General features: G+C 45.9%; 1 protein-coding gene across 1 annotated transcript in view; it reads left to right on the top strand.

Moving 5' to 3' along the window:
* Window positions 1-661: 661 nt before the first annotated feature.
* Window positions 662-25,642, top strand: part of LOC126109447 (uncharacterized) — a 62,229-nt gene continuing 37,248 nt past the window's right edge. Inside the window, exons 1-2 of the mRNA XM_049914477.1 lie at window positions 662-1,033; window positions 16,734-16,866. Coding sequence (XP_049770434.1) covers window positions 906-1,033; window positions 16,734-16,866 — 261 coding nt within the window. The 5' untranslated portion in view covers window positions 662-905. The remainder of the gene's footprint in view (window positions 1,034-16,733; window positions 16,867-25,642) is intronic.

The raw sequence follows: 25,642 nt of genomic DNA, 5'->3' as shown, positions 1-25,642 counted from the left end.
ACCGCCCACGGAGAGCTCGGCTGGCGGGGACCTCGTAAAGTGCTAAGCGGCACCGTAAAATTCACCGCCGGGGCCATTTAAGGAAGTCCGCGCGACGTGCAGGTGTTCGTCGTGGAAGATCCTCGAAGCTGACGTCAGCAGTAGTGCAGTAGCCGCGTAGCGCTGTCAAGACCCGAAGAAGGGACACAGTTCTCGGAGGGAGCTTCAGTCTGCTCCACTGCAGAAAACCTCTACACACCTGACAACTGCTGCGTCTGCTGTTGATTCTGACTTTTGAACCTTACATCTGTACGATACTGTTCTGGGTGAACTGCACTAGCCACCAGTCTGTGTGTAGTTCGGTGAAAAACCTTGCGGCTGTGGAATAGGAGCTGCAGGCATCACTGGAGTCTCATCAAAGCAGTAGTCCCACGGGCAGGTCTCAACAAGTGCCTCAAGTACTCACACCCACTTCTGGAACTGGAAACCAGTGTTTCATATTTTTTCACCAGCAGTGACTGCTTTTAACACAGGACCCACAGAGGTGCTGGGATAATTTTTCATCAGGTCTACTGCAAGGACAAAGTAGGCCTCATTGAAGGGTATAAATGACGCAGGCTATTTTTTTTCTTACCTGTTAAAGTGATTGAGTGCGATAAGTGGCTCGAGAAGAGAGAGCGCAACCATATTGGGCAACGTGAAGAGGTCAAATACTGTGCACTGAAGACTGCCACATAAGTGTTGGGCTAATTTGTCATCAGCACCACCGTAAGGTTCTGTGGCAAGAGTTGTGGTCTTTATAATTTTTTGGACGTGGCGAAGTATCTGCGTTTGACAGGTAGGTGGACTGGTGCTGCACTGGACGAGTGAATAGATGAAGTGGCGTTTGGTGAAAGTTGGAGGAGCACGATCGCCGGTAGCTGACCATGGTGGAGAAGGCGAGGTCGTGCGAGCGCTGGTTGCTGGTCGTGACGGTTGGGGCGCTGCTCTCCGCGAGGTCGTGCAACCTGCTGCCCGACAACCTCAACCTCGATGACGATCCGTCGGATGATGGGTAAGTCTCAACGTCAATCCATACTTCTTCTCATTCTCACTCTACTTCTCTTTCCTCTTCTTAGTCCTCTTCTTCTTCGAGAGAAGACTGGCATATTTAACTCAAAAACGCAGTTCATTTAGTTCTGTGTCAGGTGTACCGGTATGAAATGAGCGTTAAGATACAAATGTGTCGATAGGGAACGTTTGTTGTGAACGAGCCTTAATTTTTTTAAAATTTAGTATACATCAAGTCATGGAACAAACAACATCATATGTTTTAATCGTGTTAACAATGTCGAATTTTGTACCAGAAAGTGATGATTTGCGGAAAGCATAATTTTTTTGTTTTCATTTGAAAAAATGTGCTGCAGAGTCGCACCGAATGCTTGTCGAGACATATGGCGATCATGCTCTATCAGAAGCAACATCCAAAAGATGGTTTCAACGGTTCAGAAATAATGATTTTGATATAAGAAATGACGAACGTGGAAGACCACCAAAAAAGTTCGAAGACGCCGAATTACAAGCAATATTGGATGAAGATGATACTTTGAGTCAGAAGCGAATGGCAGCAATGCTAAATGTTGCACAACGAACAATTTCTGACTATGGGAAAGATCCAAAAGTGTGGATAATGGGTGCCACATGAATTGAATGAAAGACAGATGGAAAAGCGAAAAACCATATATCAAATTTTGCTTCAAAGACATGAAAGAAAATCAGCTTTGCATCTAATTGTTACTGGCGATGAAAAATAGATTTATTTTAAGTATCCTAAACGGGAAAAATCATAGGTTAATGGGGGACAACCATCAACATCGACTGCAAAACCAGATCGATTCGTCAAGAAGACAATGCTCTGTGTTTGGTGAGATCAGAAAGGTGTGGTGTATCGTGAGCTTCTAAAACCCGGTGAAGCTGTGAATACTCTACCGACAACAGATGCTCAATTTGATCTATTCACTGATCGAAGAAAAGACCAGAATGGTCCAGAAGACATGGCAAAGTAATTTTTTTACACGACAATGCACCTGCACACAAAGCAAATCTGGTTCAGGATACAATCAAAACACTTGGCTGGGAGCTGCTACCCCACACGCCGTATTCACCAGACTTGGCCCCTTCCGACTACCATTTGTTTTCATCAATGGGACACGCGTAGGCTGAGGAACACTTCGATTCCTACGAAGAAGTCGAAAATTGGGTGTCTGACTGGTTTGCTTCAAAAGACGAGCATTTCTATTGGCGTGGTGTCCACAAACTGCCAGAAAGGTAGTCAAAATGTATATAAAGCAATGGTCAGTACCTTGAATAAAATGTTTTTACTTTTCAATTCAAAATTAGTGTTTCATTTCCCCCAAAAACGCTCATTTCATACGGGTACATCTGGTACATGTCGTATTACCATCAGTAAAAATGCTGCATTCGGAAAAATATACATTTAAACAGGTGGCTCAAAATTCCGAGTTGTGCAAACTGATCAGAAGTTGGACTGGGTGCCACGCATTATGAAACCTATCATACTCCTGTGCTCAGCTACATTTGCCCTGCGTGGAGTTGTTGATTAGGTAACGAAAGCATTGGAAAATTACCTTCGTTTGCATACTTTCCTTCATTACTGTCATTCAGAATGAATTTCTGGTGCAATACAAAGCATACGTACAAAATACCAAATGGTTATAATTAAACTGTCCCTATTTAACATGTTACTAGGTCTACAACTTTGCTTCCGCCGTTCTCTTTTTCCTCAAAGTTCGAGGTTTTATTGTGAAAAACTTACAAAAAAATTATGTTTCATAGTATTGCTCATCGCTGGCCAGTAGATTCTCCCATCTTTCGGACAGCATACGAATCCCGTGGCAGAAGAACTGGGCGTCTTTTGTGGGGATCCGTGAATCGATTCAATTTTGCACTTGTTGATATGATCGGAAGTGCTGGTAAGCCAGACTGTATACCACTGATCGAGAAAGGTAGTAGTCAGATAGAGCAACGTATGGAGAATAACGGCGGGAGGGATAGGACTTCTCGTTTCGACGTTTCCATTATTTTGGCGGGTTTTGCCACACGGGGTAGGGCGCTGACCTGCTGCAAAATTACCTTTACGTGTCTATCGCCGTATTGTGGCCGTTTGTGTTTCAGTGCTGGGCTCGAGTGCATCAGTTGCTTTCGATAATGATGTCCAGTGACTGTCTTCGTCTGTTTCAGTAGCTACGGAAACGTCTTCCCCCGCCATGCCGGTCTTCGACATCAAAATCACCGTTCTTAAGGCGATGAAAACATTCTCTGCACGTTCTCCCACTAATAGTTCGCTCAGCACTGGTCTTATCCAGCATTTTAAGAGCCACAACCGCAGATTTCTTCATGTTAAAGCAGAAAACTAAAACTTCCCACAAATGGCGAGAAATAGGTACGTAAGTTGACGTATTTAATCGAGAATAACCTTATGATGCAATCACAAATCGACTAATATTTTTATGGCATTATGTTAAGAGATGCCTAAGCTTATTGTATTACACCTATGACCGACCACCCGAACCCCACTTGCCGCTACTGCCGTTTATTGCAAAACGCCGGACGCAAAGTTGTAGACCTAATATAACACGAAAACTAATTACTGCAGGCGTACGAAACTTCGTAGCATTAATTTCAAGGACATGGGGAAGAGAAATAATGCAGAATGAATTCAATTGAACCACTTCTAATGTGCTGCTGTGGTACATCATGTCATTACATACCAGTATTAGCATGGAACGGAAGAGGGGTACAAAAAGATCTTGTTCGCCGCTTCTGGCCTCCCAGGTCACCTGAGGTCACAGCTTGAGATTTTTTTTTCTGCGGGGCTACATAAAAGACACAGTTTTTGTCCCGCCTATGACAGATACACTTGAAGAGCTGAGAAATCGAATTGTTCCAGCTGTTGATTCAATAACCAGGGATCTGTTGCTTCGTGTGCGGAATGAAATGGACCGCCGTTTCGATTTTTCTCGATCAACGCCTGGTTGCTCATGCTAAGTATGTGGTATAGTGTCTGTGAGAACATAAAACTGTGAACCGTCCTCTGTCCTGTGACATGGGCGATGTGTTTCCGTCTTTCAGTTCGTTTGCAATAAACAACAGAATGTCCTTTCTTTTTGAACAAACCTGTGTAACACTAACAATAAAAAAGCCCGTGCGGTCTAACGCACGGCTTTCCGGAGCGGGAAGGAGCGCCTGGTCCCCGGCACGAATCCGCCCGGCGGACCTGTGTCGAGGTCCGGTGAGCTAGCTAGTCTGTGGATGGTTTTCAGGTGGTTTTCCTTCTGTCTCGGCGAATGCGGGCTGGTTCCCCTTATTCCGCCTCAGCTACACTATGTCGGCGATTGCTGCACAAACAGTTTCCACGTACGCGTACACCACCATTACTCTACCACCCAAACATAGGGGTTACACTCGTCTGGTGTGAGGCGTTCCCTGGGGTGCCGGGGGGGGGGGGGGGGGAGGTTTCAACCGGGGGCCGAACCGCACAATAAGCCTGTGTTCGTTGTGGGGCGGCGGAGGGGTGAAGTGGACTGCGGTAGTCGTCGTGGGGTTGTGGACCACTGCGGCTGCGGCGGGGACGTATCCTCTCCATCGTTTCAAGGTCTCTGGTTAGCATACAACATTAAAAAACAGTTTCCATTATCTACAACCTACACTCATAAAAATATTTGACCATCCCCTTGCGTATGAAGGGTGCTGGAAGATTATAAAAGTTTTAAAAACCAAAATCCATTAATTCTTGCTTGATAACTTCCTATCTTCCATAGACGAATTTCTGAACACATAGATACCATGTCTGCCATTGCGTTACGTTGAAGACATTTCGTTGTACAGTACTTTATAGTGCGCATTCCTTTCTGTGATTCTGAAATCCATCACTAGACTGAAACACCGTCAGGAAACATGATGCGTTGCTGGGTAGAACACCCTCCTTTACTAACATAAACTTGATGGCATGTCGGACTTCGGTTCATTGGTTGGTTAATCGGAATTGGAATTGTGCGTGTGGCATCGTTGCCCGGGAGGCCCCATCCGGGTAAGTTTGGCCGCCAGCTGCAACTCTTTTATTTCACTTGACGCCACATTGGGCGGCTTGCGCCACGGTGATAAGGATGAAATGATGATGAGGACAAAACAACACCCTGTCCCCGAGCGCAGAAAATCGCCAACTTGGCCGGAACTCGAACCCGGGCCCGCTTGCATGGGAGGCGAGCACGTTACCACCCAGCTAAGCAGGCGGACGGGATAAGCGGAAAAATATATAAAAAAAAAACTATAAACCCGCCTCGATTGCGTAAGAATCACCTAGTGTTAACCTAGGTTTCGGCGTAGATAACTACACCTTCTTCAGAGCAATAAACTGCAGTTTATGGCGGGTCATGGCCCATCGAACATAGGACGGTGTGAGGTGGAGGTTACACCATTAAGTTAAGTGGTGGTTTAGACTGTTGTGGGTTGGCAGGAGAGCCAACACCGGTTTTGAGAGGAAGCCGAAACGCACGCGTTTTAGCTCACGCAGGCTGGCGTGAGGTCTGGAACAGGACAAGGAAATTAGACTTTAGCAAAAAACGTACGTAGCTGCTGGAATACTTAACTTTAATCCATAAATGGTGAACATCGCTCCTGACGGTACATTATTCTAGGTCGTAGCAAATGACGTAGCTGAAGGCTATGCTAACTATCGTCTCGGCAAATGAGAGCGTATTTTGTCAGTGAACCATCGCTAGCAAAGTCGGTTGTACCTCTGGGGCGAGTGCTAGGAAGTGTCTCTAGACCTGCCGTGTGGCGGCGCTCGGTCTGCAATCACTGATAGTGGCGACACGCGGGTCCGACGTATACTAACGGACCGCGGCCGATTTAAAGGCTACCACCTAGCAAGTGTGGTGTCTGGCGGTGACACCACATAGACTCTACAGTCTGGGCCCGCGCGACCGCTACGGTCGCAGGTTCAAATCCTGCCTCGGGCATGGATGTGTGTGATGTCCTTAGGTTAGTTAGGTTTAAGTAGTTCTAAGTTCTAGGGAACTGATGACCTTAGAAGTTAAGTCCCATAGTGCTCAGAGCCATTTGAACCATTTTTTGGTTTAGACTTTGTACACAGGAACTGTTTGTGTTTTCTCTTTTATTCGTTTATAAATGTATAGCTGTGGTGTTCTTTTAATCATTGACAAAGGTCTTCTTAGGCACCTGTGGGTTTTATTGTGCTGAACAAGGTGTAGTTATCTACGCCGAAACCTAGGTTAATACTAGGTGCTTCTTACGCAATAGAAGTGGGTTTCTAGTATTTTTTTAAATATATTAACTAACGATTGCTGACGCGCTGCGATGTTGAAGGTTCTTAAGCGGAAAAAGCTAGTCAAGAGACAATGGTGCGACTCGTCTTAGAATGTTTCCTCTATTGTGTAGGACCAGTACTTAATAGGACTAAATTGGTTCTCTGTTTCAAAAGAAATTTTTATAAAATTTTATTTCCCTTTTCACCTTTTCGAGCTCCCCTTTTCGTATTTGACGATTGTGACTACTCTCCATTCGCGTTTACCTATTGACTAGTGCGGTTTACGCTGTCTAAGGCATTTTTTTTAATAAATTACTTAAGTCAACGGTTACTTAGCAGCGATTAAACAGACTAGTGGTCAAAACTTTATGTAATAGATACGTTGAAGTTAAAATTTTCTGGGTTATTAGGCCGAGTCATGTTTCTTCTAAAATGTTCGACGTTTCGGCCCCTCTGCTAGGATCTTCCTCAGCATATTTTGATGTCCACTACTGCTAGAACACTCTAGCAGTAGAGAACACCAAAAGATCATGAGGAAGATCCCAGCAGAGGGGTCGAAACGTCGAACATTTTAGAAGAAACATGACTCGACCTAATAATCCACAAGATTTTAACTTCTGTGACAACGCCCATGAAAACCTGCAGATATACATAAGTAGATACGTTATTGTTAATTTACAGAATTTCCTAAGATGGGCCACTAGCGCGAAACGTGTCAGTTTTAAATACCTACATCATAGACCTACTTTATATATGAAAATTAGGTTACTGTCGCTGAAACAGACCGGAAATAGAGTGAAGAAACATATTTTAGGATAATGAACGTATACAGACATGCGCAACACGAATGGCCGCTGGTTTGTTTGAAGCGTCGGAGAACGCCACAGAAACACTAACGAAATTAAACTAATACGCGCTTGAAGGTAATCGGAGACTACGCAGCAAGATATACAGGGTGTTACAAAAAGGTACGGCCCAACTTTCAGGAAACATTCCTCACACAGAAAGAAAGAAAATATGTTGTGTGGACATGTGTCCGGAAACGCTTAATTTCCATGATAGAGCTCAATTTATTACTTCTCTTCAAATCACATTAATCATGGAATGGAAACACACAGCAACAGAACGTACCAGCGTGACTTCAAACACTTTGTTACAGGAAATGTTCAAAATGTCCTCCGTTAGCGAGGATACATGCATCCACCCTCCGTCGCATGGAATCCCTGATGCGCTGATGCAACCCTGGAGAATGGCGTAATGTACCACAGCCGTGCACAATATGAGCACGAAGAGTCTCTACATTTGGTACCGGGGTTGCATAGACAAGAGCTTTCAAATGCCGCAGTAAATGAAAGTCAAGAGGGTTGAGGTCAGGAGAGCGTGGAGGCCATGGAATTGGTCAGCCTCTACCAATCCATCGCTCACCCAATCTGTTGTTGAGAAGCGTACGAACACTTCGACTGAAAAGTGCAGGAGCTCCATCGTGCATAAACCACATGTTGTGTCGTAATTGTAAAGGCACATGTTCTAGCAGCACAGGTAGAGTATCCCGTATGAAATCATGATAAGATGCTCCATTGAGCATAGGTGGAAGAACATGGGGCCCAATCAAGACATCTCCAACAATGCCTGCCCAAACGTTCACAGAAAATCTGTGTTGATGTCATGATTGCACAATTGCGTGCGGATTCACGTCAGCCCGCACATGTTGATTGTGAAAATTTACAATTTGATCACGTTGTAATAAAGCCTCATCCGTAAAGAGAACATTTGCACTGAAATGAGGATTCACACATTGTTGGATGAACCATTCGCAGAAGTGACCCCGTGGAGGCCAATCAGCTGCTGATAGTGCCTGCACACGCTGTACATGGTATGGAAACAACTGGTTCTCCCGCAGCATTCTCCATACAATGACGTGGTCAACGTTACCTTGTACAGCAGCAACGTCTCTGACGCTGACATTAGGGTTATCGTCAACTGCACGAAGAATTGCCTCGTCCATTGCAGGGGTCCTCGTCGTTCTAGGTCTTCCCCAGTCGCGAGTCATAGGCTGGAATGTTCCGTGCTCCCTAAGACGCCGATCAAATGCTTCGAACGTCTTCCTGTCGGGACACCTTCGTTCTGGAAATATGTCTCGATACAAACGTACCGCGCCGCGGCTATTGCCCCGTGCTAATCCATACATCAAATGGGCATCTGCCAACTCCGCATTTGCAAACATTGCACTGACTGCAAAACCACGTTCGTGATGAACACTAACCTGTTGATGCTACTTACTGATGTGCTTGATGCTAGTACTGTAGGGCAATGAGTTGCATGTCAACACAAGCACCGAAGTCAACATTACCTTCCTTCAATTGGGTCAACTGGCGGTGAATCGAGGAAGTACAGTACATACTGACGAAACTAAAATGAGCCCTAACATGGAAATTAAGCGTTTCCGGACACGTGTCCACATAACATCTTTTCTTTATTTGTGTGTGAGGAATGTTTCCTGAAAGTTTGGCCGTACCTTTTTATAACATCCTGTATTTCTCGCGTTTCACAAGGCAATGGAAAGCAACGAAGACCTCGCAACTGGCAGAAAGCACCCTCAGCCATGCACTTCACATTCGTCTGCAGAGTACAGATGTCAGATGTGGATATGCATGCGTTCATTACTAATGTGATGTGCCACTAGCTATGTTGCATTCGCATCAAGTGAGAATCGAAAAAATTTTTCCGGTTAGTGCAACAGGGAAACCAAGGCTGTAGGCGATTACGTTTTGCTGGGGGAGCGACTGGCAGGAGGGGGTTGGAGTGCGTTTGGGGAGGGGGAGGCGACGGGAGAGGGTGGAGATTCTGGGCAGGCGGCGATAGAATAACCAAACAAAAACAGAAAAAAAGTAGATTAGGCCGCACGATCATGTGGACAATACTGTGTCCATTGTTCGCGCAGCGTCCGAGCGGCACTGAAAAAAAAATATTAGGTGGGCCCTATCCCCCCGCTCGAAAAAAAAACTTTCAATCACTGGCGAACAAAGCGTTCATTACAGCTCACTTCTAAATTATTCCAGCGAGCAAACAAAACAGTGTACGAATCACGCGTGGCAACTGGCTCTTCAGATAACGGTGCTGCAAGCTGTAATACGTGCTTGTGTACCACGATATATGTCTCCAATAAAACGCTCCACAACGTTCGCTCGGTTTTTTTTTTTTGTGGTATTTTCGGATGAGGTAGGAACTCCATACTCTTCATAATGTGCGCATCACGTAATGAATCAGTACAATTTTCCCCTATGGAACACCCGCAAGTAGTTCAATTCTCGAGTAAAGACTGTTAGCTGTCAAAAAAAAAAAAAAAAATCAACACGCTGTAATGATATTCCGAAGCATTGCCGCGCGGGATTAGCCGAGCGGTCTCAGGCGCTGCGGTCATGGACTGTGCGGCTTGTCGCGGCGTAGGTTCGAGTCCTCCCTCGGGCATGGGTGTGTGTGTTTGTCCTTAGGATAATTTAGGTTAAGTAGTGTGTAAGCTTAGGGACTGATGACCTTAACACTTAAGTCTCATAAGATTTCACACACATTTGAATATTTTTTGTGAAGCATTTGTTATTTGGCAATTGCATTATTACTCTGACCAGGTTAGGGCCTTACGACCCTCTTCTACGTCTGATCAGGAGCGCATACGAAATACAGGGTGTATCAAAAAGAATCATCCGATTTAAAGAAAAAAATCAGAACAATTATGTCACCTGAGATGCGTGCGTGAACAACGTACTGTTGGAAGGAGCGAACTCTCGAGTTTTACATGGTTCCCGATAGGTAGCAACAGTGTGCGCCCACTTCCGTTGTAATAAAAATGGCGTCGAGACCACAGAAAGCGTTTTGTGTTCTACGTTTTGCGCAGTGCGTGTTAGTAATAACTGTTCGGCATGACGTTTGAACTAGGTATAGTGTGGATCCTCCTACAGCAGAGAACATTAGACGATGGCACGAACAATTCCGAGAAACAGGTTGTTTGTGTAAAGGCAAAGCGCTGGGACGTACCCGACTGTGTAAAGCAGGCCTCAAACGCATCCACCATATTTTCACAAGGAGTACGCAGAAGTCCATTCGCCGCGCACCTCGGCAGCTCAACATGCCTCCGATGTCCGTCTGGCATGTGTTGCGTCGACGTTTACACACGAGACCGTACAAAATCCAGCTACTGTAAGCTCTTCGTGAAGGTGACAAACGTGTGGGCTTCTATAATTTCGTTCTTGGAAGCATGGAGGATTAGCGTTTACTGGCGAGACAACAATCCATTATAATGGACAGGTGAACCATCATAATGTACGAATATGACGTACGGAACAACCACATGCGGTTGTACAGCATGAGAGGGACTCTCCAAAATTTAATGTGTTTTGTGCAAAAAAAAAAAAAAAAAATATGGTTGAAATGGCTCTGAGCACCATGGGACTTAACATCTGAGGTCATCGGTCCCCTAGAACTTTAGAACTACTTAAACCTAACTAACCTAAGGACATCACACACATCCATACCCGAGGCAGGATTCGAACCTGCGACCGTAGAAGTCACGCGGTTCCGGACTGAAGCGCCTAGAACCGCTCGGCCACCGCGGCCGGCTGTTTTGTGCAGTTTCACGGGAAAATGTTTTACTTTGCCGAGAACACTGTTACAGGAAGCACTTATCTCGATGTGCTTGAGAACGTCCTTTTCCCACAGTTGGAGACTGATTCCAACGACTTCATTTACCAACAGGATGGGGCACCGCCACCCTGGCATGTGGAAGCGCAGGAATTTTTAAATCGAGGGATTACTGAACGATGGATCAGTCGCACTGGACCAAATGATTCAGCATTACAATACTGGCCTCCAAGGTCACAGGACCTGATTCTATGTGTTTATTTCTTGTGGGTGTTTATAAAAGACTCTGTTTATGTGCCTCCGTTACCAACAACTATGAATGAAGTCAGACATCGCATAACATCAGCTGCGAAGCTGTAACTCTAGATGTGCTTGCTGCAGTGTGGGAACGATTTGAATACCGCACTGACATACGACATGCATCTGAAGGGGGGGCATATTGAACACCTATGAAAAAAAAAAAAAAAAAAAAAAAAAAAAAAGACTTTCCCGTTCATCAAAAAAACAAATTCATAGTATATGTTTATTAGTCTCAGAAATGTATACGTGCCAAATCGGGTGATTCTTTTGATACACCTTGTATGTTAGAAAACTTCCCAATAAAAATAATATAAAGAGCATTTTGAATGATATAGATTAACTTACCACATTTGAAGCCATATTTAGTATAATCACAAGCAGAATGGACAAAGGAAAGGGAGAAGATTGAAATAACAGTAGACAATGGCTGTTAAGAAAGAACAGAATGTAAATAGAGAACTGAGCCGGAGGGGGCACGGAAAAGTTCTGGGAGAGAGAGAGGATTTGAGGGAGTGAATTGCACGGATTCTAGGAGAATTGGTTATTGTGGTAGAAGGTGGACCATGCAGTAACTTAATTTCTGTGATGTTTTGAGGAAGATTGCATAGAAGTCGGGTTCCCACTTTGCCGAGAAGGAGTATTTCTACTGTGCTATTCAGATAGTCCCCCCCCCCCCCCCCCCATGAACCACGGACCTTGCCGTTGGTGGGGAGGCTTGCGTGCCTCAGCGATACCGATAGCCGTACCGTAGGTGCAACCACAACGGAGGGGTATCTGTTGAGAGGCCAGACAAACGTGTGGTTCCTAAAGAGGGGCAGCAGCCTTTTCAGTAGTTGCAGGGGCAACAGTCTGGATGATTGACTGATCTGGCCTTGTAACAATAACCAAAACGGCCTTGTTGTGCTGGTACTGCGAACGGCTGAAAGCAAGGGGAAACTACAGCCGTAATTTTTCCCGAGGGCATGCAGCTTTACTGTATAGTGCAATGGCAAGGAAAGCGTTTCTGAAGAAGGGAAACTTGTTAACATCGAGTATAGATTTAAGTGTCAGGAAGTCATTTCTGAAAGTACACTCCTGGAAATGGAAAAAAGAACACATTGACACCGGTGTGTCAGACCCACCATACTTGCTCCGGACACTGCGAGAGGGCTGTACAAGCAATGATCACACGCACGGCACAGCGGACACACCAGGAACCGCGGTGTTGGCCGTCGAATGGCGCTAGCTGCGCAGCATTTGTGCACCGCCGCCGTCAGTGTCAGCCAGTTTGCCGTGGCATACGGAGCTCCATCGCCGTCTTTAACACTGGTAGCACGCCGCGACAGCGTGGACGTGAACCGTATGTGCAGTTGACGGACTTTGAGCGAGGGCGTATAGTGGGCATGCGGGAGGCCTCCAGTGGTGTCGCGACAGGCGTGAATGGAGGGACGAATGGAGACGTGTCGTCTTCAGCGATGAGAGTCGCTTCTGCCTTGGTGCCAATGATGGTCATATGCGTGTTTGGCGCCGTGCAGGTGAGCGCCACAATCAGGACTGCATACGACCGAGGCACACAGGGCCATCACCCGGCATCATGGTGTGGGGAGCGATCTCCTACACTGGCCGTACACCACTGGTGATCGTCGAGGGGACACTGAATAGTGCACGGTACATCCAAACCGTCATCGAACCCATCGTTCTACCATTCCTAGACCGGCAAGGGAACTTGCTGTTCCAACAGGACAATGCACGTCCGCATGTATCCCGTGCCACCCAACGTGCTCTAGAAGGTGTAAGTCAACTACCCTGGCCAGCAAGATCTCCGGATCTGTCCCCCATTGAGCATGTTTGGGACTGGATGAAGCGTCGTCTCACGCGGTCTGCACGTCCAGCACGAACGCTGGTCCAACTGAGGCGCCAGGTGGAAATGGCATGGCAAGCCGTTCCACAGGACTACATCCAGCATCTCTACGATCGTCTCCATGGGAGAATAGAAGCCTGCATTGCTGCGAAAGGTGGATATACACTGTACTAGTGCCGACATTGTGCATGCTCTGTTGCCTGTTGTCTATGTGCCTGTGGTTCTGTCAGTGTGATCATGTGATGTATCTGACCCCAGGAATGTGTCAATAAAGTTTCCCCTTCCTGGGACAATGAATTCACGGTGTTCTTATTCCAATTTCCAGGAGTGTATTTGTATGGAGTGTAGCCATGTATGGAAGTGAAAGATGGACGATAAATAGTTTGGACAAGAAGAGAATAGAAGCTTTCGAAATGTGGTGCTACAGAAGAAGGTTGAAGATTAGATTGGTAGATCACATAACTAATGAGGAATTATTGAACAGGATTGAGTGAAGAGAAGTTTGTGGCACAACTTGACCAGAAGAAGGGATCGATTGGTAGAACATGTTCTGAGGCATCAAGGGATCACCAATTTAGTATTGGAGGGCAGCGTGGAGGGTAAAAATCGTAGAGGGAGACCAAGAGATGAATACACTAAGCGATTCAGAAGGATGTAGGTTGCAGTAGGTACTGGGAGATGAAGAAGCTTGCACAGGATAGAGTAGCATGGAGAGCTGCATCAAACCAGTCTCAGGACTGAAGACCACAACAACAACAACAATCCAGACAGTAGTGGAAGAGTTGTAGGGGAACAAGAGGGAGTGCAGTGATTGAGAAGACGATGGAACACACACAGAATAGTGCCTACAATTATCAGCACGTAGCCGCGATAGTCGTATGCTGGTGTGGTACTGTCGAAATACAGGTTGACGAGTACAAATGAAAGGCTATATTCATGCCTTAAACTCTTTTCATTCTAAGCGTTTTTTCCTCGGGCTTTCATTAGTGTTCTTTCTGGCTTCTTTGTCTTCCGCTACAGTTTCTGCCTCGATGCCTTTAGTATCACAATTTTTTTTTCTCTGAGACCATAGAGAAATAGTTTTAGCTACCGTACCCCTTCTTCTTCTTAAAATCTTTTACAAATTTCTTACCTAGAGGTTTCTCCTCATTTATTGCATTATCTCCCCATTCTCTTCAAGTCTCAGCAGCCTTCTACAACACTAAAACTCTAATGCATTTATTTTCTTGTTTTCCCATTTTGACACTATTCATATTTTTTTTTTCAGTACAATTCTGCGTTCTACACGTATGTTCTCAGTTTTTTCCCCAAGTTTATGTTTGGTTCTGCTGTGATTATCTTGGCCAGGAATTTCCTCTTCGCCTCTGTTAATCTGCTTTTTATGTCATCAGTTAATTTACTTGTAAGGTGGCAAGGATTCGTTCAGATATTCCAATCATGTTTTCCCAGATTTTGCTACGTTCGTCCCTTATCTCACTGTTCCTTGACACTTTCGCCTTTTTTTTTACTCACTCTCAATCCGTGCTCTGGGACTGCATGCAAGGCAAAATGTGAAGTTGTCCCAAAAAGGCTTTTGTGCCTATTGACCATTATGTTATCACGGAAACATGCCACAATTAAGACTTCTTCGACTCTACGGCTGCTTCAAAGTCCCAGACAGAATTCATGAGGCAAACAACATCGGTAGAACATTACGTAGGAAATCAGCATACATTGCACCATTTACATTGCCATCGACAAAGTGGGGGCCAATTATCCTTCCTCCCATATTGCCACAAATACATTAACCAGCCAACGTCACTGGTGTTCCACTTGTCGCAGCTATCGTGGATTTTCCGTTGCACAATAGTGCATATTACACCGGTTTACGTTACCGCTGTTGGTGAATGACGCTTCGTCGCTAAATAGAACACATGCAAAAAATCTGTCATCGTCCCGTAATTTCTCTTATGCCCAGTGGCATAACGGTACACAACGTTCAAAGTGGTCGCCATGCAATTCCTGGTGCACAGAAATATGGTACGGGTGCAATCGATGTTGATGAAGCATTCTCAACACCGACGTTTTTAAGATTCCCGATTCTCGCGCAATTTGTCTGCTACTGATGTGCGGATTAGCCGCGAAAGCAGCTAAAACACCTACTTGGGCATCATCAGTTGTTGCAGGTCGTGGTTGACGTTTCACATGTGGGTGAACTCTCCCTGTTTCCCTAAATAAAGTAACTATTCGCGCGAACGGTCCGGACACTTGGATGATGTCGTCCAGGATACGGAGCAGCATACATTGCACACCCCCGTTGGGCATCAACGCGATATCGACCTTTTCCGCAATTGGTAAACGGTCCATTTTAACACGGGTAATGTATCACGAAACAAATACCGTCCGCACTGGTGGAATGTTACGTGATACCACGCACTTATACGTTTCTGATTATTACAGCGCCATCTATCACAAAGCGCATAAAGTGTTCCAACTAAAACATTCATATTTCTTTACGTACAACACGAATATGTAATAAAAATGGGGGTTCCTGTTTTTAAAAAAGGCAGGTGATATCCGTTTGACCTATGGCACCGCCATCTAGCGGGCCAACCACAGCGCCATCTGGTTTCCCCCTTCAAGCTAGTTTTTTCATTTGATGCTTATTTCATGAGATATTTCGCCCGGTCACTATCAATGGACCACCCTGTATAGTGCTAAACATTGTTTTATACCTATTATGAAGTAGTAGTCGGTTCCTTCAGAAGTTTCTTTACAGTGAATGTATATCGTGTAGGGGCCCTCCCATTATGAATTGTTCCACAGGGTACTCATCTCTACAGTTTATGGTCAACTATTCTTCTAAAGTTGATCCATAGTTGCTCTCAAAATGGTTCAAATGGCTCTGAGCACTATGCGACGTAACCTCTGAGGTCATCAGTCGCCTAGAACGTAGAACTAATTAAACCTAGAATGAGATTTTCACTCTGCAGCGGAGTGTGCGCTGATATGAAACTTCCTGGCAGATTAAAACTGTGTGCCCGACCGAGACTCGAACTCGGGACCCTTGCCTTTCGCGGGCAAGTGCTCTACCATCTGAGCCACCGAAGCACGACTCACGCCCGGTACTGCAAGGTTCGCAGGAGAGCTTCTGTAAAGTTTGGAACGTAGGAGACGAGATACTGGCAGAAGTAAAGCTGTGAGTACCGGGGGTGAGTCGTGCTTCGGTAGCTCAGATGGTAGAGCACTTGCCCACGAAAGGCAAAGGTCCCGACTTCGAGTCTCGGTCGGGCACACCGTTTTAATCTGCCAGGAAGTTTAATTAAACCTAACTAACCTAAGGACATCACACACATCCATGCCCGAGGCAGGATTCGAACCTGCGGCCGTAGCGGTCGCTCGGCTTCAGACTGCAGTGCCTAGAACCGCACGGCCACTCCAGCCGGCCATAGTTGCTCTGCAGGCTCCTGTCCCGCGCTAAAGCTTTCAAATTACTTGGGGGAAGGGTGACAAACTAAATCATGTGTTAATGAACAATCATGGTGAAGATTGGCACAGGGAATAGGACGAGTCTCTTACTGAGGAATCAGAGCTCGGGATGGCGCTAAACATGACACACACGAAGCTACAGGAACAGAGTCGGCAGTATTCGTTTCCTTTCTGCTGTTGCAGGGACGGAAGTTTCTGGAGCCAGCGCTCATACGGTGGGTACGTCGACGACTTCCTGGTGAAGCTGCGGCACGCAGTCGTCGACGACGGCCTCGACCCGCTGGAGCCTCCAGATGAAGTCCAGGACATAGACGAGGTAAGGGGAACCACCATCGGACCGTGTCCTGTTCTGTGGTCTCCATTCTGAAGGCTGGTTTGATGCAGCTCACCTTGCTACTTGTAACCTCCCCCTCACTTATCGACCTTAATGACAGTGAAGAATTAAACCGCGTGCACCTAATGGAAATTTGGGAAAAGCAATCGTCACCGAAGTTAATTTGTAGGTAAAGAGGGAGGAAAGGGTTACATCTGAACGAAAGGAAAAATGCAAATGAAAGTGGTGGAAATTAATTTTGAAAAGGGGTAAAGTTAATAAAGAGAGTAAATGTGCGGTCGTTACGTTAACAATTAATTGCCGTTAATTAGATATTTGAGATTTGTGGAAAATTACGGTCGCCAGTCCGAACGACAACTACTATTATAACTGATAATGAAAGATCAATGCACATATATTTAGCACTAAAAGCGTGGCAACTGAAGGTTGACACGTGTTGTGTGAAAACTGAATGTCAGAAGTGATAAATTTCGCTACACTCTGACTTAATTTAGCAAAAGAATTAATAAAACTGGAAAATTAATAGTTAATTTAGTGACTGAAATTAATAATGAACTTTGTTTCTGAAGCACTACGAAATTCAATAAAATAAGGTTAGTCTTGGGCTACCTCAACAATCATTTCAAAAGGTACTTGAATCTACGCAATTTAGAAATAAGAAATTTAACTTTGAACTTGAATTACATGATTCTGAACAATTAACAATAGTAAAATTTACTAGGTACCAAGCTGAGCTGCAGTCACAGGTAAGCTGAAATATGGTAACAAAACTCGCACTCTTAATTTGTGCTAGTGTAATCTAAATATTGTAGCCAGCTATGAATACTTTAACTGAACTTTGAAATTAAACCAGTGAAATGGAACGATATAACTTTAAAGCTGGCGTTTGAATTTCAACGACACTAGGGTTCATTTCAGAAAAGGAAGCGACCCTGCTTGGTAATGCAATTGGGACAATGAGCAAGAAAGTTTAATGCTAAGTTGCTGTATTTTGTGATGCAACAGTTTGAAAAGCTGAGGTCTGCCATACAGTTCTAAAACTTTACGTGCTTCCAGTCTTCCTTGTTGGTTATTTGAAGGTTTCCAGTCGCCGATCGGGGAGGTGGCGACAGTCACTCATTGTCGGCCGTCGCTGTTGCAGAAGCTGGATGTTGGCGCGCCTTCTTCTCGACACGGTCACCAGACGAAACGGGCTCTTGATGTGCGCCAGCTAATGCTTCCCGTCCGCGACACCGTGTCAGGAACTATCAGAGCAAGTCGAGCGCAATTACATGCTGCCAAACCCCGAAAGCCCGGCAACTCGCGGGAGCTTCACACAACACACCTGCTCCAGCGCCCAACTCCAGCCAGACTCCGCTCTGCCCACGCTCCACGCGGCAAAGTTAACACTACCAAAGATCCTAAACACTTTGGTTCTCCACACGACCTATCGATGTAATCGTTCGATAGCAGTTTTCCATAGGCCAGACCCAGCGTAAAAATACAAATAATATTTCCAAAACAAACAAAACATAAATGCATAATTATATATATGCATAATTTTATATATATATATATATATATATATATATATATATATATATATATATTTGTATTTTTACGCTGGGTCTGGCCTATGGAAAACTATGCTATCGAACGATTACATCGATAGGTGTCTTTATACACTCCTGGAAATTGAAATAAGAACACCGTGAATTCATTGTCCCAGGAAGGGGAAACTTTATTGACACATTCCTGGGGTCAGATACATCACATGATCACACTGACAGAACCACAGGCACATAGACACAGGCAACAGAGCATGCACAATGTCGGCACTAGTACAGTGCATATCCACCTTTCGCAGCAATGCAGGCTGCTATTCTCCCATGGAGACGATCGTAGAGATGCTGGATGTAGTCCTGTGGAACGGCCTGCCATGCCATTTCCAACTGGCGCCTCAGTTGGACCAGCGTTCGTGCTGGACGTGCAGACCGCGTGAGACGACGCTTCATCCAGTCCCAAACATGCTCAATGGGGAACAGATCCGGAGATCTTGCTGGCCAGGGTAGTTGACTTACACCTTCTAGAGCACGTTGGGTGGCACGGGATACATGCGGACGTGTATTGTCCTGTTGGAACAGCAAGTTCCCTTGCCGGTCTAGGAATGGTAGAACGATGGGTTCGATGACGGTTTGGATGTACCGTGCACTATTCAGTGTCCCATCGACGATCACCAGTGGTGTACGGCCAGTGTAGGAGATCGCTCCCCACACCATGATGCCGGGTGTTGGCCCTGTGTGCCTCGGTCGTATGCAGTCCTGATTGTGGCGCTCACCTGCACGGCGCCAAACACGCATACGACCATCATTGGCACCAAGGCAGAAGCGACTCTCATCGCTGAAGACGACACGTCTCCATTCGTCCCTCCATTCACGCCTGTCGCGACACCACTGGAGGCGGGCTGCACGATGTTGGGGCGTGAGCGGAAGACGGCCTAACGGTGTGCGGGACCGTAGCCCAGCTTCATGGAGACGGTGGCGAATGGTCCTCGCCGATACCCCAGGAGCAACAGTGTCCCTAATTTGCTGGGAAGTGGCGGTGCGGTCCCCTACGGCACTGCGTAGGATCCTACGGTCTTGGCGTGCATCCGTGCGTCGCTGCGGTCCGGTCCCAGGTCGACGGGCACGTGCACCTTCCGCCGACCACTGGCGACAACATCGATGTACTGTGGAGACCTCACGCCCCACGTGTTGAGCAATTCGGCGGTACGTCCACCCGACCTCCCGCATGCCCACTATACGCCCTCGCTCAAAGTCCGTCAACTGCACATACGGTTCACGTCCACGCTGTCACGGCATGCTACCAGTGTTAAAGACTGCGATGGAGCTCCGTATGCCACGGCAAACTGGCTGACACTGATGGCGGCGGTGCACAAATGCTGCGCAGCTAGCGCCATTCGACGGCCAACACCGCGGTTCCTGGTGTGTCCGCTGTGCCGTGCGTGTGATTATTGCTTGTACAGCCCTCTCGCAGTGTCCGGAGCAAGTATGGTGGGTCTGACACACCGGTGTCAATGTGTTCTTTTTTCCATTTCCAGGAGTATATATATATATATATATATATATATATATATATATAATGCATTTATGTTTTGTTTGTTTTATAAATATTATTTGTATTTTTACGCTGGATCTGGCCTATGGAAAACTATGCTATCGAACGATTACATCGATAGGTCGTGTGGAGAACCAAATATGCATATTCTCCTATTTCCATCTATTCTACTATAAATTTTTTCCTTATTTTGTTACCTGAAGGTATGACATTTCTGTGTCTTTATGTATTTTAATTGCTTTATACAAATAGTAAAGCAATTATTTATATATATATATATATATATATATATATATATATATATATATATATAACACAAATAGTAAAGAAATTAAAATATGTGAAGACACAGAAATGTCATATTTTCAGGTAACAAAATAAGGAAAAAATTTATAGTACAATAGATGGAAATAGGAGAATATGCATTTCCTGCGTTACATACTCCATCCTGTATGAGCCTCTTCATGTCCTAATAACTACTGCAACCCACATCCTTCTGAATTTACGTACTATACTCAAGCCTTGGTATCCATCTGGACCTCCCACACTCGCTGGTATATCCATTTGGGCTTCCTACACTTTCCAGCAATACCAAACTGACGATCCCATGATACGTCTTCCCTCTCAACCAGACACTTCTTTTAGTAATACCACGAATTTCATTTCTCAACTGACTCAGTACTTCGTCATTATTACTCAATCCTCCCATCCAGTGCTGAAATATTTTCTACAGCATCACGTTCCTGAAGCTTCTATACTGCTGGGAAAAAGTACACACGGAAAGAGCACGCCGATCTTCATCCAGTGACGCCATATGTGCGGAATAGTCCAAGGACAGCGTAGTGGCATTGCTACCGGAACGCCATCTCTGTCAAGGGAATGCTCACAACCAGACATCTCAGTGTGCGGAATGAGATTTTCACTCTGCAGCGTAGTGTGCACTGATACGAAACTTCCTGGCAGATTAAAACTGTGCTCCGGACCGAGGCTCCAACTCGGGACCTTTGCCTTTCGCGGGCAAGTGCTCTGACCGACTGAGCTACCCAAGCACGACTCACGCCCCGTCCTCACAGCTTTACTTCCGCCAGTACCTCGTCTCCTACCTTCCAAACTTTACAGAAGCTCTCCTGCGAACCATGCTGCACTAGCACTCTTGAAAGAAAAGATATTGCGGAGACATGGCTTAACCACAGCCTAGGGGATGTTTCCAGAATGAGATTTTCACTCTGCAGCGGAGTGTGCGCTGATACGAAACTTCCTGGCAGATTAAAACTGTGTGCCGGACCGAGACTCGAACTCGAGGCCTTTGCCTTTCGTGAGCAAGTGCTCCACCAACTGAGCTACCCAAGCACGACTCACGCCCCGTCCTCACAGCTTTACTTCCGGCAGTACCTCGTCTCCTAACTTCCAGGAGTGCTAGTCCTGGCGCCGGCCGGCGTGGCCATGCGGTTCTAGGAGCTTTAGTCTGGAACCGCGTCACCGCTACGGTCGCAGGTTCGATTCCTGCCTCGGGCATGGATGTGTGTGGTGTCCTTAGGTTAGTTAGGTTTAAGTAGTTCTAAGTTCTAGGGGACTGATGACCACAGATGTTAAGTCCCACAGTGCTCAGAGCCATTTGAACCATTGTTTGCTAGTCCTGCATGGTTTGCGGGAGAGCTTCTGTAAAGTTCGGAAGGTAGGAGGAAGGTGGGAGATTGTGCTGGCCAATGAAGCTGTTGCACGTCTTGTAAAGCGCGTTCAGTTTCTCAGGCATGCTCCTATCGAGCATGTGTGTGATATGATGGGACGGTAAGTGCCTCGTATGACTCGTCAACCAACAACTCTTACAGGTCTACGTGAAGAGGTCGAGCAGGCGTGGCACAACGTAACAGAGGACAGCATTCACCATCTGTAGGATCGACTGGATGCGAGAACCAGCGCCTGCATTGTCGCCCGCAGGGGCTACACCACGTACTAACACGGGTGTTTCATGGTCGATACCTGATACCTCACTACTGCTAGCCTTATTGATCCGTAAATGTAATCTTTTCATACACTCCATATACACTGTTGCAACAAAAAATACAGAGTGAACTGGAAACCCCTGAAAGGGTGTAGTAATAATTTTTTCCTGCAGTGAGTTCTCTTCCTCAATGGACTGTTTCTTATCCACATTTCACTTCCATAAATCTCTACACTCGGTTCAAATAGCTTTAGAAAAGGCATTCGGATACCTAAATTTATATTAAATGTTAACAGATTTGACTTTTGCAAAAAAAATTTCCATGGTATGTACTGCTTAGGTCTGTCACTGTCAGCAATTTTTCTTCTCTAATAGTAAAATCCGTCTGCAACTTTTAAGATTTAGTTTCCTTATGTAATTCCCCCAGAAACATCAGACTTATTAAGACTACACTCCGCTAGCCCTTGATTTTGTTGCTGTTCAGCTTCTGTCCTCTACGCAAACATTCCATTCAGTTGTTATTCCAAGTCCTTTGCCGTCCCTGACAAAATTGTAATACGAGGTGCATTGAAGTTCTAAGGCCTCCGATTTTTTTTTCTAATTAACTACTCACCCGAAATCGATGAAACTGGCGTTACTTCTCGACGTGATCGCCCTGCACACGTACACATTTTTCAGAACGCTGATGCCGTGATTCCATGGCAGCGGCGAAGGCTTCTTTAGGAGTCTGTTTTGACCACTGGAAAATCGCTGAGGCAATAGCAGCGCGGCTGGTGAATGCGCGGCCACGGAGAGTGTCTGTCATTGTTGGAAAAAGCCAAAAGTCACTGGGAGCCAGGTCAGGTGAGTAGGGAGCATGAGAAATCACTTCAAAGTTGTTATCACGAATAAACTGTTGCGTAACGTTAGCTGGATGTGCGGGTGCGCTGTCTTGGTGAAACAGCACACGTGCAGCCCTTCCCGGATGTTTTTGTTGCAGTGCAGGAAGGAATTTGTTCTTCAAAACATTTTCGTAGGATGCACCTGTTACCGTAGTGCCCTTTGGAACGCAATGGGTAAGGATTACGCCCTCGCTGTCCCAGAACATGGACACCACCATTTTTTCAGCACTGGCGGTTCCCCGAAATTTTTTTGGTGGCGGTGAATCTGTGTGCTTCCATTGATCTGACTGGCGCTTTGTTTCTGGATTGAAAAATGGCATCCACGTCTCATCCATTGTCACAACCGACGAAAAGAAAGTCCCATTCGTGCTGTCATTGCGCGTCAACATTGCTCTGCAACGTGCCACACGGGCAGCCGCGTGGTCGTCCGTCAGCATTCGTGGCACCCACCTGGATGACACTTTTCGCATTTTCAGGTCGTCATGCAGGACTGTGTGCACAGAACCCGCAGAAATGCCAACTCTGGAGGCGATCTGTTCAACAGTCATTCGGCGATCCCCCAAAACAATTCTCTCCACTTTCTCAATCGTATCGTCAGACCGGCTTGTGTGAGCTCGAGGTTATTTCGGTTTGTTGTCAGACGATGTTCTGCCTTCATTAAACTGTCGCACCCACGAACGCACTTTCGACATATCCATAACTCCATCACCACATGTCTCCTGCAACTGTCGATGAATTTCAATTGGTTTCACACCACGCAAATTCAGAAAACGAATGATTGCACGCTGTTCAAGTAAGGAAAACGTCGCCATTTTAAGTATTTAAAACAGTTCTCATTTCCGCCGCTGGTGGTAAAATTCCATCTGCCGTCCAGTGCTGCCATTGACAATGAAAACGGCCTCATTTTAAAACAATGCGCATGTAACTATCTCTTTCCAGTCCGGAGAAAAAAAATCGGAGGCCTTAGAACTTGAATGCACCTCGTACGTCTGGAACATATTGAAGGTTTTATTTTCTCTACGCTAACTTTAATCGTTGCACCAATATATGCGTTGTTTCTTTAACTGTTTGCTGCAAATAGGGACTGAATGACATGGATACGAGCCTGAAAATTCGTTTCAGTCCCCTCTCAACTACTGGTTTCCTTTCACGTGGTTCATTCCGTATAATTCCATGTCTGGCTTCTCTTGTAGATATCATTTCACTCCTCGTGTTTTGTCACTGTTATCTTGAGTATTACAGCGACTGTACTGCAGTCAAGAAAGTCTAAACTTCTTTTTAATTTATAACTGCAGCTGATGTATATTTTCCTTCTTCAGTCTCCCTAGTTGAGATCAGCACTGTCTCACTTATTCCTAAATTTATCCGGAACCTAAACTGACCTTCCACTATGTTGCCTCCCGAACTTACCGGTCCTCTAGAAATGGTGTTTTGCAGCGTGATAGCACCTACCTTTTCTGGTCAGCGTGATGGATTGTCAATCCTCTGGACCCTGGTTCGATTCCCGGTTGGGTCGGGGAATTTTCTCCGCCCAGCGGCTGGGTGTTGTGCTGCCCACACCATCATCCTCTCAACCTCAACAACTGCAGGTCGCATAAATGGCATCAAATTGAAAGACCGGCACCTGTCGAACGGGGGTCCCTAGCCATACAATTAAACAAAACGATGATTAAATCGAAACCCTTAGCTGCCGACAGATGTTGATATACATCAATGGGGACAGTTGAAAATGTGTGCCCCGACCAGGACACGAACCCAGTATCTCCTGCTTATGTGGCAGAGCCCTATCCGAGCCACTGAGGGCACAGAGGATTGTACGACTGCAGGGACTTATCCCTTGCACGCTTCCCATGGGACCCACATTGCCAACAGTCCACAACCTATATTCGTAGTGCTCTTAATAGATATTTGCCCATGCACTCATTACTCGCGGCAGACTAAGCCGACGAGTCCCGTAAGAGTTCGGGCAAAGCGTGTGCATCCAGCACAGAAGAAGGTCAAGCGTGCAAGGAATAAGTCCCTGCAGTCGCACTATCCTCTGACCCTCGGTGGCTCGGATGGATAGAGCGTCTGCCATGTAAGCAGGAGACCCCGTATTCGAGTCCCAGTCGCGTCACACATTTTCACCTGTCCCCGTTGATATATACAGGTTGTTTCAAAAATGACCGGTATATTTGAAACGGCAATAAAAACTAAACGAGCAGCGATAGAAATACACCGTTTGTTGCAATATGCTTCGGACAACAGTACATTTTCAGGCGCACAAACTTTCGAAATTACAGTAGTTACAATTTTCAACAACAGATGGCACTGTGGTCTGGGAAACTCTATAGTACGATATTTTCCACATATCCACCATGCGTAGCAATAATATGGCGTAGTCTCTGAATGAAATTACCCGAAACCTTTGACAACGTGTCTGGCGGAATGGCTTCACATGCAGATGAGATGTACTGCTTCAGCTGTTCAATTGTTTTTGGATTCTGGCGGTACACCTGGTCTTTCAAGTGTCCCCACAGAAAGAAGTCACAGGGGTTCATGTCTGGCGAATAGGGAGGCCAATCCACGCCGCCTGCTGTATGTTTCGGATAGCCCAAAGCAATCACACGATCATCGAAATATTCATTCATGAAATTAAAGACGTCGGCCGTGCGATGTGGCCGGGCACCATCTTGCATAAACCACGAGGTGTTCGCAGTGTCGTCTAAGGCAGTTTGTACCGCCACAAATTAATGAAGAATGTCCAGATAGCGTGATGCAGTAATCGTTTCGGATCTGAAAAATGGGCCAATGATTCCTTTGGAAGAAATGGCGGCCCAGACCAGTACTTTTTGAGGAT

This window comes from Schistocerca cancellata, chromosome 12 (genome assembly GCF_023864275.1).
Source record: "Schistocerca cancellata isolate TAMUIC-IGC-003103 chromosome 12, iqSchCanc2.1, whole genome shotgun sequence".
In the NCBI taxonomy this organism is placed as follows: Eukaryota; Metazoa; Arthropoda; class Insecta; order Orthoptera; family Acrididae; genus Schistocerca; species Schistocerca cancellata.
This window is presented reverse-complemented; position numbering and strand designations above follow the sequence as displayed.